The sequence below is a fragment of the Dioscorea cayenensis genome, chromosome 16, assembly GCF_009730915.1.
Source record: "Dioscorea cayenensis subsp. rotundata cultivar TDr96_F1 chromosome 16, TDr96_F1_v2_PseudoChromosome.rev07_lg8_w22 25.fasta, whole genome shotgun sequence".
NCBI classification, from domain to species: Eukaryota; Viridiplantae; Streptophyta; class Magnoliopsida; order Dioscoreales; family Dioscoreaceae; genus Dioscorea; species Dioscorea cayenensis.
In genome coordinates, this window is record NC_052486.1 from 19,039,213 (window position 1) to 19,053,211 (window position 13,999).

Here is a 13,999-nt window from a genome sequence, read left to right on the forward strand (position 1 = left end):
ATCTTGTTTAGCTGTTAATCATTTTTATAAAAAAAGAAAAAAAACTCATGCAAATTTTAATATGGTTAGTTCTGATGCATAAACAATGATATTTTATAGGCGGATATTGACACCATGATAAATAATGGCTCTTGTTTTAATAAGGCCATTATTTTTAAAACGATTAAAAAAAACAGTGGACTTGCATGTGAAAATGTGTGTTTGGACATGATCTTGGTTTTTATAATAATATATTTGTGAGAACAGGCATTTTGGTTTGCATATCTTTGCAAAAATGAGTAATTATTTTTGAGGCCTTATAAATTATTTTAATTTACCTATATATCTTTAGATAAAAATTATTTAAAATTTTCTAAAAAAATAATTATTTATTTTATTTATTTTTTAAAACAGAATTTAAAAAATAAAAAAATCAACCCATATTTTTATAATATATATTGATGTTTAATTATACAAATATTTTGGAGGGATATAAAATAAAAATAAATTTTTATCAGGGCATATTAGTAATTACTCATTTTGACAGGGGTACACAAGAAATGTTATTTAATATAACTAGTGGCAAAATATATAGTGTTTTATTCCAGAGAATCCAACAGAGCATGATAAGGAGTTTGTTGAGTAAACATTTATTTAAGTAAAAGAAGTCAAGCCAAATTGCTGGACTTTGTTGGATTATATTCCATAAATTTATTTATTAAACTAATTAAAAAAATATGATGGTTGGTCAGCACGGCATGAGACCTTTGAACAAGTCAAACTTTGAATAGAATCATGTCATCTTCACTCACGTGCATAATTTTTTATTTTTATAAATATTAACAAATCATGGCTTTTTAATTATTGATGTAAAAAAAATTGACCTTTCAACTTTACACTTGAAACATAAATAAACTACTATTCTCTTATTATAAGATAATTATTTCTAGCATCATGTCAATATAATAATGTAGATTAATTGTCAAAGCAAACTCACACAATATCCAATATAAATACATAGAGAATGCATGACAATTAAAAAAATAAAAATAAAAAATTTAACCTTCTTTGAAAATTTTTATTTACCCAAAATATTCATCTAACTTTTTAAATACACTGAGCTATCAGCTAGGCATTTTAAAAATTTTACTTTTTAAACTCTTGTATCTTTAATTTAAAATCATTTTTTTCACTTTTATCTCTATTATTTTTTAAATTTTTATTTCTTATTTTTCACTATTATTTTTCTTGCTAGTGAGCTTAATTACTAGGTTGTGGTATTCTTTTGGGTCTTACCAAGCTTTCTCACTCGCTAGGGTTTACATAACCTCATGCACGATTAGAGGAACTAATAGGATTTAATGTATACAAGCTTGCCTAATTTAGCTCATGCTAACTAATTCTAGCAAGAGAAAGAACTACCTCGATTAAGATTATCAAAAACTTAGATGATCTTACTAGTGAGCTTGTAGATAATAAAAAAATAATAAAATTTTTAAATAAAAATCTAATATATATTTCTAAAAAAATATTTTAAGGTATTAATTAAAGTAGTTGCAAAATAAAAATTTATCTGAACTTCAAGTACATTCCACAATAGAAAAATAAATAAAAAATAAAAAATTCCTTCCGGACTGACTTTAGAAAAGTCTTGACTCAAATCAAGGGCAAAGCTATGGGTACAATGCATTCAAGACAGATCCAGAGAAACAGGGATTTCACTACAGTACAACAATGAGAGGGGCATAACCAGACACATCTGTCTCCTGCTACTGCAGTGCAGCAGGAGCAGGGGCTTTCTCATTCATGGACATGACTTTTGGAGTGGGCTGTTCACATCAAAGTTATTCATATTTTAATGGTCATTGTTCATACGGAAAAAGAACTTTAAAAATAATAATAATAATAATTAATAAACATTAAATAAATTATAAAATCAAGATTTACATAGAAAAAATAAATGCAATGTTGTTCATTTTTCTATTTATGCAAAGCACAATTTGTGTTTTAGGCAAAAAAATAAAAAATAAAAAATATATATAGTTATTATTAATATAAAAGTCTGCGCCAAAATGGTTCTTTATACCACTTTGATCTTTGGTTATCATAGAAAATGTTTTCAAAGCAAAGCACTGCCTTGACACATCATTTGAGATATAAATTTAAAAACTAAACAAAAAATAACCGTATATATATAACACTATTTATATAATATATATCGTGTTGTTACCAAACGCAGGGACTAAATGGGAATTTAATGTTTAAATAAAAACATCACCTCCTTTAATCTTCTTAAACTTACACAAGTAAACTAAAATATTTACACAAATACACTGAAATAGGTTTTCAATTAACCAAATGGCAAAACTAAGAAGAGTACATATAATTGATTAGATTTTACCAGGTTTACATACGCCATCAGAAGAAAGATGCTTGCGGCAAAATGCTCATCAGATGAAAACATATTGATTATGATTTAGAAAGCAGGGGTGTAACAGTATTAATACAAATCAAGTCAAACTAGCCTGATAAGAGCTATAATGCCAATGTGTAATTTTCACTTGTCCTGTATTTGTAGATCCACAAGGTTGATAGGGAAATGACAGTAAAACGATGGTTTGGATATACAATTTGCGCACAACTGTAATCAGTGAAGTTTTTACTGAGAACAGAACATGTACCTAAGCAGTGTCCACATCCTCACTGGATTTCTTGTATTCTGGCTTAAGCTCATGGGTTCCTTGGTTTGGTCCCCTTTTGTTGTAAACACACAGGTCATTTAATATTTCTTTCAGGAATTGCTGCACACAGACAAGACAGAGAGCAGTAAGAAACAAAACGCTCTACAGAGCCCCTGATACACATTTAAGATATAGTCAAATGCATGTTCACATTAGAATATGGACAGAAGATATATATAGTCAAATGCATGTTCACATTACAATATGGACAGAACTGAACCGACTATCTTGGAAAAACAGATGAAGCAGAAACATGTCTAAGTTAGGATGAACATACCAAGAAGCAGGATTTGCATGAATGAGAAAAAGTCATGGCAATAAAGTGTTAGTAAACTACTTAATAAAACCAATGTTCCATGAATCTGTCTATTCACTTGCGCAAACTTTTTTGTACTCACAGCCAATGAGGATAATTTGCAGGTACGGAAGCAAGGACATTAGCACCATGAGTGGAGTTGGGGGATAAAGGAAATAGAAACAATGTGAACGAACTCAATATGTGAATTTTCTGTTAGATGGTCTATTAGCATAACAGGTTAAGGTCATAACGACAATATTACTGAAAATATACGGTATATTTATTTGGTGGTAGTAACTTATGTGTATCAGGAATGCCAAGATTAAAATGATTAAAATATGCAAATATCAAATTAAAAGGTTCTTAAAATTGTAAAATGCAACATTCCAGGAATTTTAGGTTAGGAGGGCATTCTATGAATTTAATCAGTTACATTACAACCAGAAGCTTGAAATACAATGGTTGGTAGGGTACCTCAGGCTGGTCTGTCTCTAGAACCAGTTGCTTCAAAGCCCAATTCGGTTGCCTTTCAAAAAGCTTGAAGATTATGTTCTCCAGTTCTCGCCGATCCCTTCTTGTTCGCTTCACGTCAGATTGTTTTGTTGGAGTTGGTTTTTTCTTTTCCTGGTAGCAGAAAGCAAATAAATAATTGTGTGAAGGATGGTAGGGTTCCAAACTTCAAGGATAAGAAAATTTCATCTCAAAATATGCACTACACCAAAACAAATATTCACCATATGCTGCACAAGAGCTTGAATGATTTAACAGACTTCAAAGGTATGAATATTGAGCGCATAAATTTATATACAAGGGTCTACAACCATTACTGAGTGAAAGACTGTTATAAAACCATCCAGAAAAGGTCATGCAACAAAAATAAATGCCACAAAAAAAGAGCTACAAGGATATACCTTAACTTGGTTATTTACAGGCCTAACATGTATTTCAGGTAAGTGGAACTAATGAGTTAACTCCATAATGGTTCCAAAGGGTCAGGTAGACAAGGAAGAAGACCTTATTTTTCTAACAACAAAGACTGGAATTAAATCCAAATGATTAGCTCATTCCAGGGTCATGACTGCAATTATTTTTACCTGCAGCCCAAATAGCAAATGGAAATAAGCCCAGCACAGCCCATCGAAGCAAAATTGATCAACTAATTAATAACATGGAAGTTGACTATATTCCATGCCTAGAATCTAATAACTCGCAGTCTGGATCCCTGTCATATAATATTTATGCAACATTTCAACCTATTTGCTCCAATTTATCCCTTACCAGATTAGTAGTGGGTGTGATTTAAATCAATTAAAATAGTACTTACCTTTGAACCAGAAGGGATTAAACCAACCATGCCAGGCATTGGCCTCATAAGCACACCGTGGTCATTATCAATCACCTAATAGAATAAATGCAAAAAATGACCCAAAAAAAAAATATATAGTTCACTCAAAGGAGTATAGCAGCAAAAATTTCCAAGGATATCATAAATAAAACAAGAGTATTTGCAAATTGCACACCTGGACTTGTCTAGTTTTAATCATAGCCTTATTTGTCCTTTCACGGCACAGTTTACCATAGTCCTTCAAATTATCACTATGAGGCTCCATATCAAATTTATGTTCCACCTTTCCTTCTATTGAATATTTTCCTACAGTATGAAAATCAAGTTTCCTGGTTGAAGTCAGAAAAAGGAAAACGAAGAAATTATTAAATGAGCTCAATCTTCAATAGTGCAATGGGATGAAAAATAGAATTGAAACACCTCAACAACTTCAAAACACAAAGCAGAATTACAAATTTCATAATGCTGATAATTGTGCCTTATCTTTTACCCAATCACTAAAAATGTTGTGTAATAACTTAATGCAAAAGATCATAAATGACAGAGATTGATACCGATTTATAATGACCATAATATTATCAACGGGCCAACAAATCTCCAAGACCACTGTCTACTAAATCCAAGCCTTCTTTCCAAACACCATTTTCATTAACCAAGTCTGGAACACTATGACTATTATAACCAAGACTCATGAAGTTAGTACCTTTCTAAACTTCAAATATCAAATTAAACCCAATGTTTAATGAACTAAATGCCCACCTGATCACTTTTAATTGAATTTGTTGATCAACCATAGGAACTATTTACAGCCCCATAGAGATCAATCAGACCTTTAACCATGATGAAGGGCTGTTACATAGATGAGTTCACAGGATCACAAACAACTAATTTATTAACTATTCAAGGATGGGCAATAGTTCTGCATCACTGAGGGGGATATTCCATTGAGGATTTCTGGTAGCACAGCGCATTGGAAACAAAACTTGAGATTTCCAGAAACTGAATGACTAATGGTAGGTTCATGATCGACATGAAAGAACAGCCTTCTCATATCAGAACCTTCTTAAGCAATAATACCATACTTTCCATGTTAGAAGTGACAACCAAGGCCCCCAGTATTAAATTACTGGATAATACATTCCATATGCAAGCTTTCAGGAGAAAAGAATAGAGCTCCCTTCAAAAAGATAGAATAGGAGAAGCCAATAATGAAATGGGATCATAACTCGGAGACATGACACTTTTTATACAATTGTATCTTAAAATGAATGATGCAGAAAGGAAAAAAAATCATCAAATAAGATATATTTGCTGCCCCTGAAGTTATTCTTGTGTGGTTACTCAACCGAACTTTATTTGATATACTATGATAATTTATTAAATGAGACTTGAGACATCAGAACAGAGAAAACCCAGTGTTTGAACAACTTGCTTGTCACTAACAATAAAAAATTAATATCATTCAGAATCATCTATCTGACTTCTATTCTCACAGTCACATTACTACCAGAAAATGATCTACCATACAACATTTGAATGTGTCACAGTCGACTCCTGATCTTATCAATCTTCCTCCCAAGAATATAGTTTTTCATCAGAATTATATGAAAACCAACTCTTTCACTTTCTATGACAAGAATTTCATTATCTCAACCGGAAAGTTGAAAGGTGTGTGGTATATGCAGCATAGACAACTTTTAGAATATTGCAAGACATTTCAAAACAATAGTCAACAGGCATTATGCAATCAATTTCCCCTAAAATAATTCCAGCATCATCTCACATCATATAGACACTTTCATCTCTATCACGATAAAGATTAAAATTATCACAGGTATCATAGATTCCAATTCGTTGATCTAGCTTCTTGAAGAGTTACCCATAGTGAACTTCTTGCTATTCTCAGTTAATAACCTTTTCCTTGATTCTTTTGATGCCTATTACATATTATTCACCAAATTTTAGATAGATAACAAGGAATATGCAATTATTTGTCTGTTGTATGAACCAAAAAAGGCATTACAAAAGACATCCATAATGGCAACACAGCATGCATACCCCAGAATCAGAGTGTGATCAGAATTCCAAGATTGCAAGCTAGATGATTCAGAAAGGATAGCATCCTTGCTTGAAAAAAAATCAATTATTAATCTGCAGCTTTTTAATACAATAAACTATAATAATTAACAAAAAGGTTGGTGAAGAATGTCATCATACTGACTCACACAAGATATAAATTTACTCTAACAAAGCCCAAAAACCATTGCCGTTGATAGAAAAATAATTCACTAGGTTCAAACCATCCTCAATTTAGTCCAAAGGTCCCATTAAAACCTTCAGTGATGGCATAACATCATGGTGATATGTGAAAACCATCATATCATATAAACTTGTCTTCAATAAAATTCTAACAAATAATATGCATCATTCAGTGAAAGTGATTGTACACATTATTCCCATTTTTTTTCTGCACATGAAAAGAAGCAAGAAACTTAGGAAAAGCTGGTCAAGTCAGCAGGCTATGCCAAGCAGGGCACATACACATTGCTTCCAATCAAAGAAATTGCCTGACAACATGATGTGAACAAGGAAGGCTTGAAAGTATGTATGTACAATCTTCCTCATACCTTGGCTTGATTCAGAGAAAACACACATTGGAACAAAGTCTTTGAACATATTGAGCGAATAACTTTTAGGTGTGTTTCCAGGGTCAGTTTGGGCCATTTCCATCTTAAACTGTCATTTCAAGAAAAAAAAATCATCAAATGGAAATACACAATTAGTAGTATGAAACCAAAAAAATGTATAGATGTATCATCTTTGCCAAGTCAAGCACTTGAATAAATTAAAACAAAATAAGCTATGCATGTTCATCTAGATATCACTGAGGAGTGTTGCATACTTTTTAGCTACAATCCAGTACAATCATATGCAGTATAGGTGGAAATCTAATATTATTTTGAACCCACTACATCAAACTCAGAAGGTAGAAACTGAATGTCTTAGCAACCAAAGACCAGACAAAATTTGTATCTTTGTCCAATAAACATTGAACATCAGTGAACTTTCATGCAACAAAAGCCTCTTGATTATTTTATATTGTTTAGAGAAGAAATGGTTGGAGTTCAGATGATATTTTACCTGTTCCTACTTTTTAGAAAAGTTAAACTTCAGATAATTGATGTAAATTTAACTTATCAACGTCAAAGTCATTCCTATTTCTAAGGTTCCTGATCATCGTATGGTAACCGTAAACTACTGTCATCCAAACAACACTACCAATTCTCCCTGAAAAATAGATTTCTATTGTTTCCACCACAACCACGTCCTTATGTCTTCTTTCTAAATGATTCTATTGTCTTCCTCAAATCTCAGTATGTAACTTAAATCTTTTACCTAAACCCCACAAAACTGTAAAATATGGGCAGAATATATGTAAAAAATTGATGAATGCCAGTAAATATTGTGTTCGAGTTTCAGAGGTTAACATGTGCCAACCTCTACCTAGGTGAAGAGTCTCCTTCTCACCTCAAATTTGTACACGAGGATCACCAGCAACCAGTGTTACAAGTACACCAAGGCCAACACTCAAATGGCACGTCACCGACCGCAAACTACAAACAGATAATTCCAAGTGCAAGACAAACCTATAAAACTTTCCAACTAGCATGATGACAATTTGGTGAGAAGTCAGACCTCAAGGTTTCTCAAAAGCACTAATATTTTCCACAGATCATTCACTGCTAAAAAAATACCAAAAGATACCAGCAATTGTAGTCATCGATTAAGCAATTCACAGTTTAACCAAAAGAACAAAGGCAACCTCAAATTAATCTGGACATTATCAAACAAAATTCATGAAAACACCCATATCACAATCAACACCACCACCACCAAAAAAAGAAAACAATTAATCCCCTAACGAAAGCAAAATTTCAACAAATCCATCAGCGTCAAGCAGAGAAACAGAGATCCAATACCTGGACGGAAGAGGGATCATCCTTGCAGAGGGGATCGACGGAGAGAACGACCTTAGCGACGACGGGTTGGGTGGCCGAGGCTTCGGAAGAGGACGAGGACGCCGCAGCGGCTTGCCATGCGCGGGAAACCACAGGAGGGCATTTCATCAGCCACACGGAGCGATCAGCGCGCGCCGTCTCTAGCACGTTCCTCCCTCCATCGTCCGCCATGGATGCTCCCGGATCGAAGCACTGGGAACTGACCACCACTGAGGGAAAAAAACGAAATTTTGGAGTTTGCTCTTGAGCTCTTGATCGGGAAGTTGGCGCGATAATGAAATTAGGGCTCCGAAGCAGACCCTGTACTGATACTTGAGCTAAATAAAATAAAATTATAAATGTAGTAAATAAAAGAAATATTTAAAGATGGCACTATTTATATAATAAATAACGCATAAATATTTTCTTTTTAAATAAATGAAAATAAATATGGAAAAAAACGTGCTTCCTTCGCTGACTTCCATTTACCCAAAATATTCCTACCTTAACAATTCATAAATTTTTTAATACCTTCTTTTTAATTTAATTTAATTAAAATTTTATTAGTATTATTATTATTTTTTAATCGAAGAGCTCATGCTTAAGTCACTATAAATGGAAATCTGGTTACGCAATCAACATTAGGGCCCTGTTTGGTTGCATAGTAAATTTTTCTGTAGGAATTTTATTCCATAGGATTCAGAAATGATTCCTACGTAATTTACTACAGGAAAAATTCCTACATAATCAGTGTTTGGATGTGCGCATGAATTTTTCTATAGGAATTTTTAATTTTGAAAATGAAACTAGCCATTAGAGTTTAAAAAAAACTAGCCGTTTGAGTTTTTTAAAAACTAGCCGTTGAAGTTTTTTAAAAACTAGCCGTTACCAATCTCTCTATTTAAAGCCAACACTCTTATGTCATTTGTAAACTTATCTCTCTTCATCTTAAATCTGTACGTCTCAAACTCTTTTGTTTCAATATGGATCTGGATCAATGGAGAAAGCTTAATGAAGATGATGACGAATTCATGATCACCATTTTACCAAGTTTATTTCCTGTAAGTTCAGAAACTAGGCCTTGTCATACATCAATATTAACAGGCGATGCATATGTTCAAGAAATCCTTCAAGGTCATGACGCACGTTGTAAGCGTGAATTTCGTATGGAGCCTCGTATATTTCAAGCACTTGCTAATTGTTTAAGAGAAAGATTTCTTCTTCGAAGCTCGAAAAGGGTTACAATTGAGGAACAACTAGCAATGTTCATGTACACTCTTACGCACAACGCTAGTAATCGTGATGTGCAAGAACGTTTTCAACATTCAGCAGAAACGGTTAGCCGTTATTTTAAAAAAGTGCTTGAAGCTATTACTACTCTTGCGACTACATATATAGAATTGCCACCAACAATTACATCACCAGTTATCCAGAATAATAGACATTTTTTTTTTCCATATTTCAAGGTTAGAAATCTTTATACATATTTTTTATTTAGTATTTGCTTTTTTTATATATTCTCTTAACAAATCTTATGGGTTTTTTATTTTAGGATTGTATCGGTGCTATTGATGGAACACATGTTCCAATCACTATTTCTTTGGCCTTGCAAGATCCTTACAGAAATAGGAAACAAACATTATCCCAGAATGTCATGGTCGCATGCGATTTTAACCAACATTTTGTATATGTTCGGGCTGGTTGGGAAGGTTCTGCTTCTGATGCTAGAGTACTTCAGCATTCAATCGACCAAGGCTTCCATGTCCCCCAAATAAATATTACCTAGTGGATGCAGGATATGCAAATACTCCAAAATTTATTGCTCCATACCGAGGTGTGCGTTATCACTTACAAGAGCAAGGACAGGCAGGATGTAGACCAAGTAATTACAAAGAACTATTTAATTTGCGACATGCTTCATTGAGAAATCATGTTGAACGCATTATTGGTGTCTTGAAGATGAGATTTCCTATACTAAAGTTGCAACCTTCCATCCAATAGATTCCCAAACTGATATAGTAGTCGCCGCATGTGTCTTGCATAATTTCATACGTATACACAATGACACGGATAAAATTGAAGAAATCAGTAGTGCAGCTGACGAAGTTACTGTCCCAAATGGAGATGATACATATCAAAATGATGTCAACGTATTGAACTCTGATCGTATTGCAGGTGCTCGCAAAAGAGATGAAATAGCAATGCAAATGTGGAATAATTATTGTAACTATCGTAGAAATGTAACTTAATCGATGTGTAAGTTTATCGATGTTGTTTTATTTTAGGGCTGCAATTATCAGTATGTAACTTTATCAATGTTGCCTTATTTATAAAATCCTTTTTCTTGTTATTAAGGAATAAGATAGCCACAAATAATTCAAAAACCTGCCAGCAAATAAACATAACGTCTTAAATAAAACATAACGTTTTACATGTAACTAAATATTAAAAACATAGAACATAACATTGTTTTTAATTAATCATTTGCCGAAGGCACAACACTTTCCGTTCTTCATTGATGAGACTAAAGAAGATTTCACGATTATCCTTGTCTTTAAACAATGTTGTAATTTTAACAAAATCTTCATCTGGAAATTGATCACACAACACATTAAATGCCGCCATGCATTCTCCAATGGTGTGCTTCTCCTCTACCCGGTTCATTTTCATAGCGTCAATATATCTATCCGTCTCAGCTCGACGCATATCTATATATTGTTCGAAGAATGACTCTTGAACATTTTTTCGCTTTCGGTCCTTTTTCCTTCTTTGCACTTCATCCCCTAACCTTTGTCGGCTTGCACTACATGAGTTTTGGGGTTGTGAAATATTTGGTTGACTGCATGGAGGCTCCACTTGTGCAAAATTAGGATCCTCTATCTCTATTTCGGGTGTAGGCAATGATTGGATGGGATCATTTGGAGTCGGAATGCTTGGAGATGGAGTGTCCATTGGCACATTTGCATAATAGTCTACATCACGAGAGCATCTTCCTTCTGCATATCTCCCTGTGTAATAAATGTACAAATTATTAGAAAGTATATGAACAAATCTTTAAAGCAAACATTAGTAAACAACACTTTCTTACCCTCATAAATCTCCTGCAGTACCATGAAATATGGAAAGGGTTGTTGATGCCATCTTCTAGCTTCTTTATTTCTCTGCATATTTTGGTGAAAATGATTAACATAAATTGTTGCATAAAGTTTATAAATTATGTGATAAAAATATATACCTCAAGTAGTGGTGCCCAAACTTCTTCAGTGGCTTCGACCATATTTTTTTCATAATCCCATCCAAAGCCACTCAATTCGGTAAACCCCTTCAGAAGCTTGTAAATTTTTTTCATCTCTTGCTCTAACGCTTTAACTTGTACAACGGTGCATTTTAAATTCAAGAATTTCGTTACCATGTCACGCAATATTCTATTCCATGCCTCTTTAGTCCATCCATTTTGTGAACGGTACGCTGGAACATTATAGTCGCCTAACAATTTCACTATATGAGCTTTATGACTTTCATTCCATTTAGCCCTTGTGTCAGTCTTCTCTTGAGTTGCCATCTATAGTACAAAGCCAAAATGGATGCCATTATTTATAAAATTTCACTATTCACTATAGGCAATCAAGCATGACTTTTCATATTAATAAAGATTGTTAACATATAGATAAAGGAAATTTGGGAAATTCTTATTGCATGCTTGAAGGGGTTTTTCACTTCCTGACATCGATATTTGTCCCATGATTCCTGTCCTTGTATAGTAATTTCAGATTGTGTGGCTCAACAAACATTTCCAAAACATGTGCATGTAAATTGTGTTAATTTCTTCTCTGTAAAATCTATTATCAGTGTCATGCAATGGCCAAAATTCTATTCACTTTAATTATGTAAATGTTTTACTTTGATCTATTTAATTATATCATGTGTGTGCTAACTTATCATACCCTAATTTTGGAGTTCTTTCTTTGTGAGTTTATTGTTGATCAACAGTTTTCAGAAGTTAATTTTATACAGATTTAACATGACAATCAGAGCATATGATAAAAATGCTAATTCAGTGTTGGCATTAAGTAAGACATATATGCATAACAGACCGAAAAGAAAAGGCGAAATTTTAATACAATTTAGAAAGGAATCTAGTACATAAATTTGCAAACAATAACTGAGAATTCAAATCTATACAATCAAGAATCAACATCCGTATCAAGTCAAAACTAATTCATTCTTTAAATGTTCTTTAAAGAGCAAGGAAAAATAAAGGGATGGGATATGTCTTCTAATGCTCTTAAAAGGCCAAGCCACACTTCCACTCTGCAATTCATTAATTGTAATGAACCACTTGATATCTTTTTCTTCTTCTTCTTCTTATTTTATTTTATTTTTTATGTTATGTTTTCAGAGATGTTCATTTCCTCTGCTTCCAAGCGTCTCAATCATCATTTAATAATAATAATAATAATAATATGTGAGCAGTGTTTGTTAGTATTTGGTTTGCAGGGAATCATCAGGGCTAGGAATTGTTTTCATTTTGAGTATCAGTGACAAGCAGACATTCATTCAGGGAAAACAAGATTGAGTTTTCAAAGCAATTTTCATTAACAAGGTCTTGGAACCCGGTTTTGGATTATACTCCATGATGTGTGTTCTTTGTCCACTTAAATGTTCTTTAATAATGCAAGAAAATAATAAAAAAACTAAGAACCATCAAAATAAAAAAACTGATTCATAAATTAAAAAAAAACCCATGATCACCATCAACACACGGCTTCTAATATAATATCAAGAAAAGGATGGTTTGTTCAACGTCAATGAGATCATAATCGAAAAATTACAAATAATTAGAATCTCAAGAAACCAGTGCCTTGTCCAATGTCAAGGAAATCTTGGTACCATAAACTAGAAACAAAACATCATTAATTCATCCTAAAAAAAAACAAATGAGAACCATCTAAACACTTTGAAAATAATCCCAAGAAATAATAGACTTCATAAACTCAAGCTCAAACCCAAACTAAATCACCAACAATTTCATAACTGTCTTCAAAACTCCAAATAAATCTAAATAAAAAACAATTAATTCATAAAAAAGAATAAGAAAGATAAATAATCCATGTACCTCGCAAACCCTCGTTGGAAATTCGCAATGGTGGCACCACCCGTGTTCCGGGAACCAAAGCCCTGAAAAACAACACCAACTCAATGATCCTTCCATCCAACAATCAACACAAAAAAGATAAAGCAACAAAAACCCTAGCCAATCTCAGAAGCATCAACACCAAAAGAATTCCCGAGAACCAAGAAAGAGATCAGAGATCAGAGATCAAGAGAAGTGAAGGGCACGGACCGAGATCGCTGGAGAGGACGAGGATGCTCGGGCCGGAAACGAAGAAGCAGCGGCGAGATCGCTTTGCTTTTCTTTAAATATCTTCACACACCTTTGGAGAAGCCACCAGTGACGAGATCCTGATGAGAGGCAAACCGCAGGGACTTCGTTGGCAGTTCCAGGGCCGGAGCGGGTGATGGGAAGAATGTGCCGGAGCCGTCGATGGGAAGAAGGTGTTCGAGCGGCCGATGGGGGATTAAGGCGTTGGAGCGGGCGATGGGAAAGAAAGGCGTGAGGGACGAGTTCTTTAACCCG

At 33.6% G+C, this 13,999-nt stretch overlaps 2 protein-coding genes across 2 annotated transcripts; both read right to left on the reverse strand.

Moving 5' to 3' along the window:
- Window positions 1–2,429: 2,429 nt before the first annotated feature.
- On the reverse strand, window positions 2,430–8,700 carry LOC120279339 (general transcription factor IIF subunit 2). The gene is made up of 6 exons (XM_039286266.1): window positions 8,344–8,700; window positions 6,991–7,099; window positions 4,539–4,669; window positions 4,343–4,417; window positions 3,493–3,642; window positions 2,430–2,780 (listed from the first exon to the last, which is right to left on the reverse strand). The coding sequence occupies exons 1-6, from the start codon at window positions 8,551–8,553 to the stop codon at window positions 2,661–2,663; spliced, it is 795 nt and encodes a 264-aa protein (XP_039142200.1). The 5' UTR covers window positions 8,554–8,700; the 3' UTR covers window positions 2,430–2,660.
- A 2,133-nt stretch (window positions 8,701–10,833) lies between these two features.
- On the reverse strand, window positions 10,834–11,923 carry LOC120278594 (uncharacterized protein At2g29880-like). The gene is made up of 3 exons (XM_039285338.1): window positions 11,597–11,923; window positions 11,450–11,522; window positions 10,834–11,369 (listed from the first exon to the last, which is right to left on the reverse strand). The coding sequence occupies exons 1-3, from the start codon at window positions 11,921–11,923 to the stop codon at window positions 10,834–10,836; spliced, it is 936 nt and encodes a 311-aa protein (XP_039141272.1).
- Between the last annotated feature and the right edge of the window lie 2,076 nt (window positions 11,924–13,999).

Coding starts and splice junctions, on each gene's coding strand:
- LOC120278594 (XM_039285338.1), bottom strand. CDS start 11,923: ATGGCAACTCAAGAGAAGACTGACACAAGGGCTAAATGGAATGAAAGT. Junction 11,523..11,596: donor TTTGGGCACCACTACTTGAG/GTATATATTTTT, acceptor CAAAATATGCAG/AGAAATAAAGAAGCTAGAAG. Junction 11,370..11,449: donor ACTGCAGGAGATTTATGAGG/GTAAGAAAGTGT, acceptor TTTATTACACAG/GGAGATATGCAGAAGGAAGA.
- LOC120279339 (XM_039286266.1), bottom strand. CDS start 8,553: ATGGCGGACGATGGAGGGAGGAACGTGCTAGAGACGGCGCGCGCTGAT. Junction 4,670..6,990: donor TTTCTCTGAATCAAGCCAAG/GTATGAGGAAGA, acceptor TTCATACTGTAG/GAAAATATTCAATAGAAGGA. Junction 2,781..3,492: donor TAGAGACAGACCAGCCTGAG/GTACCCTACCAA, acceptor GTCTGTGTGCAG/CAATTCCTGAAAGAAATATT.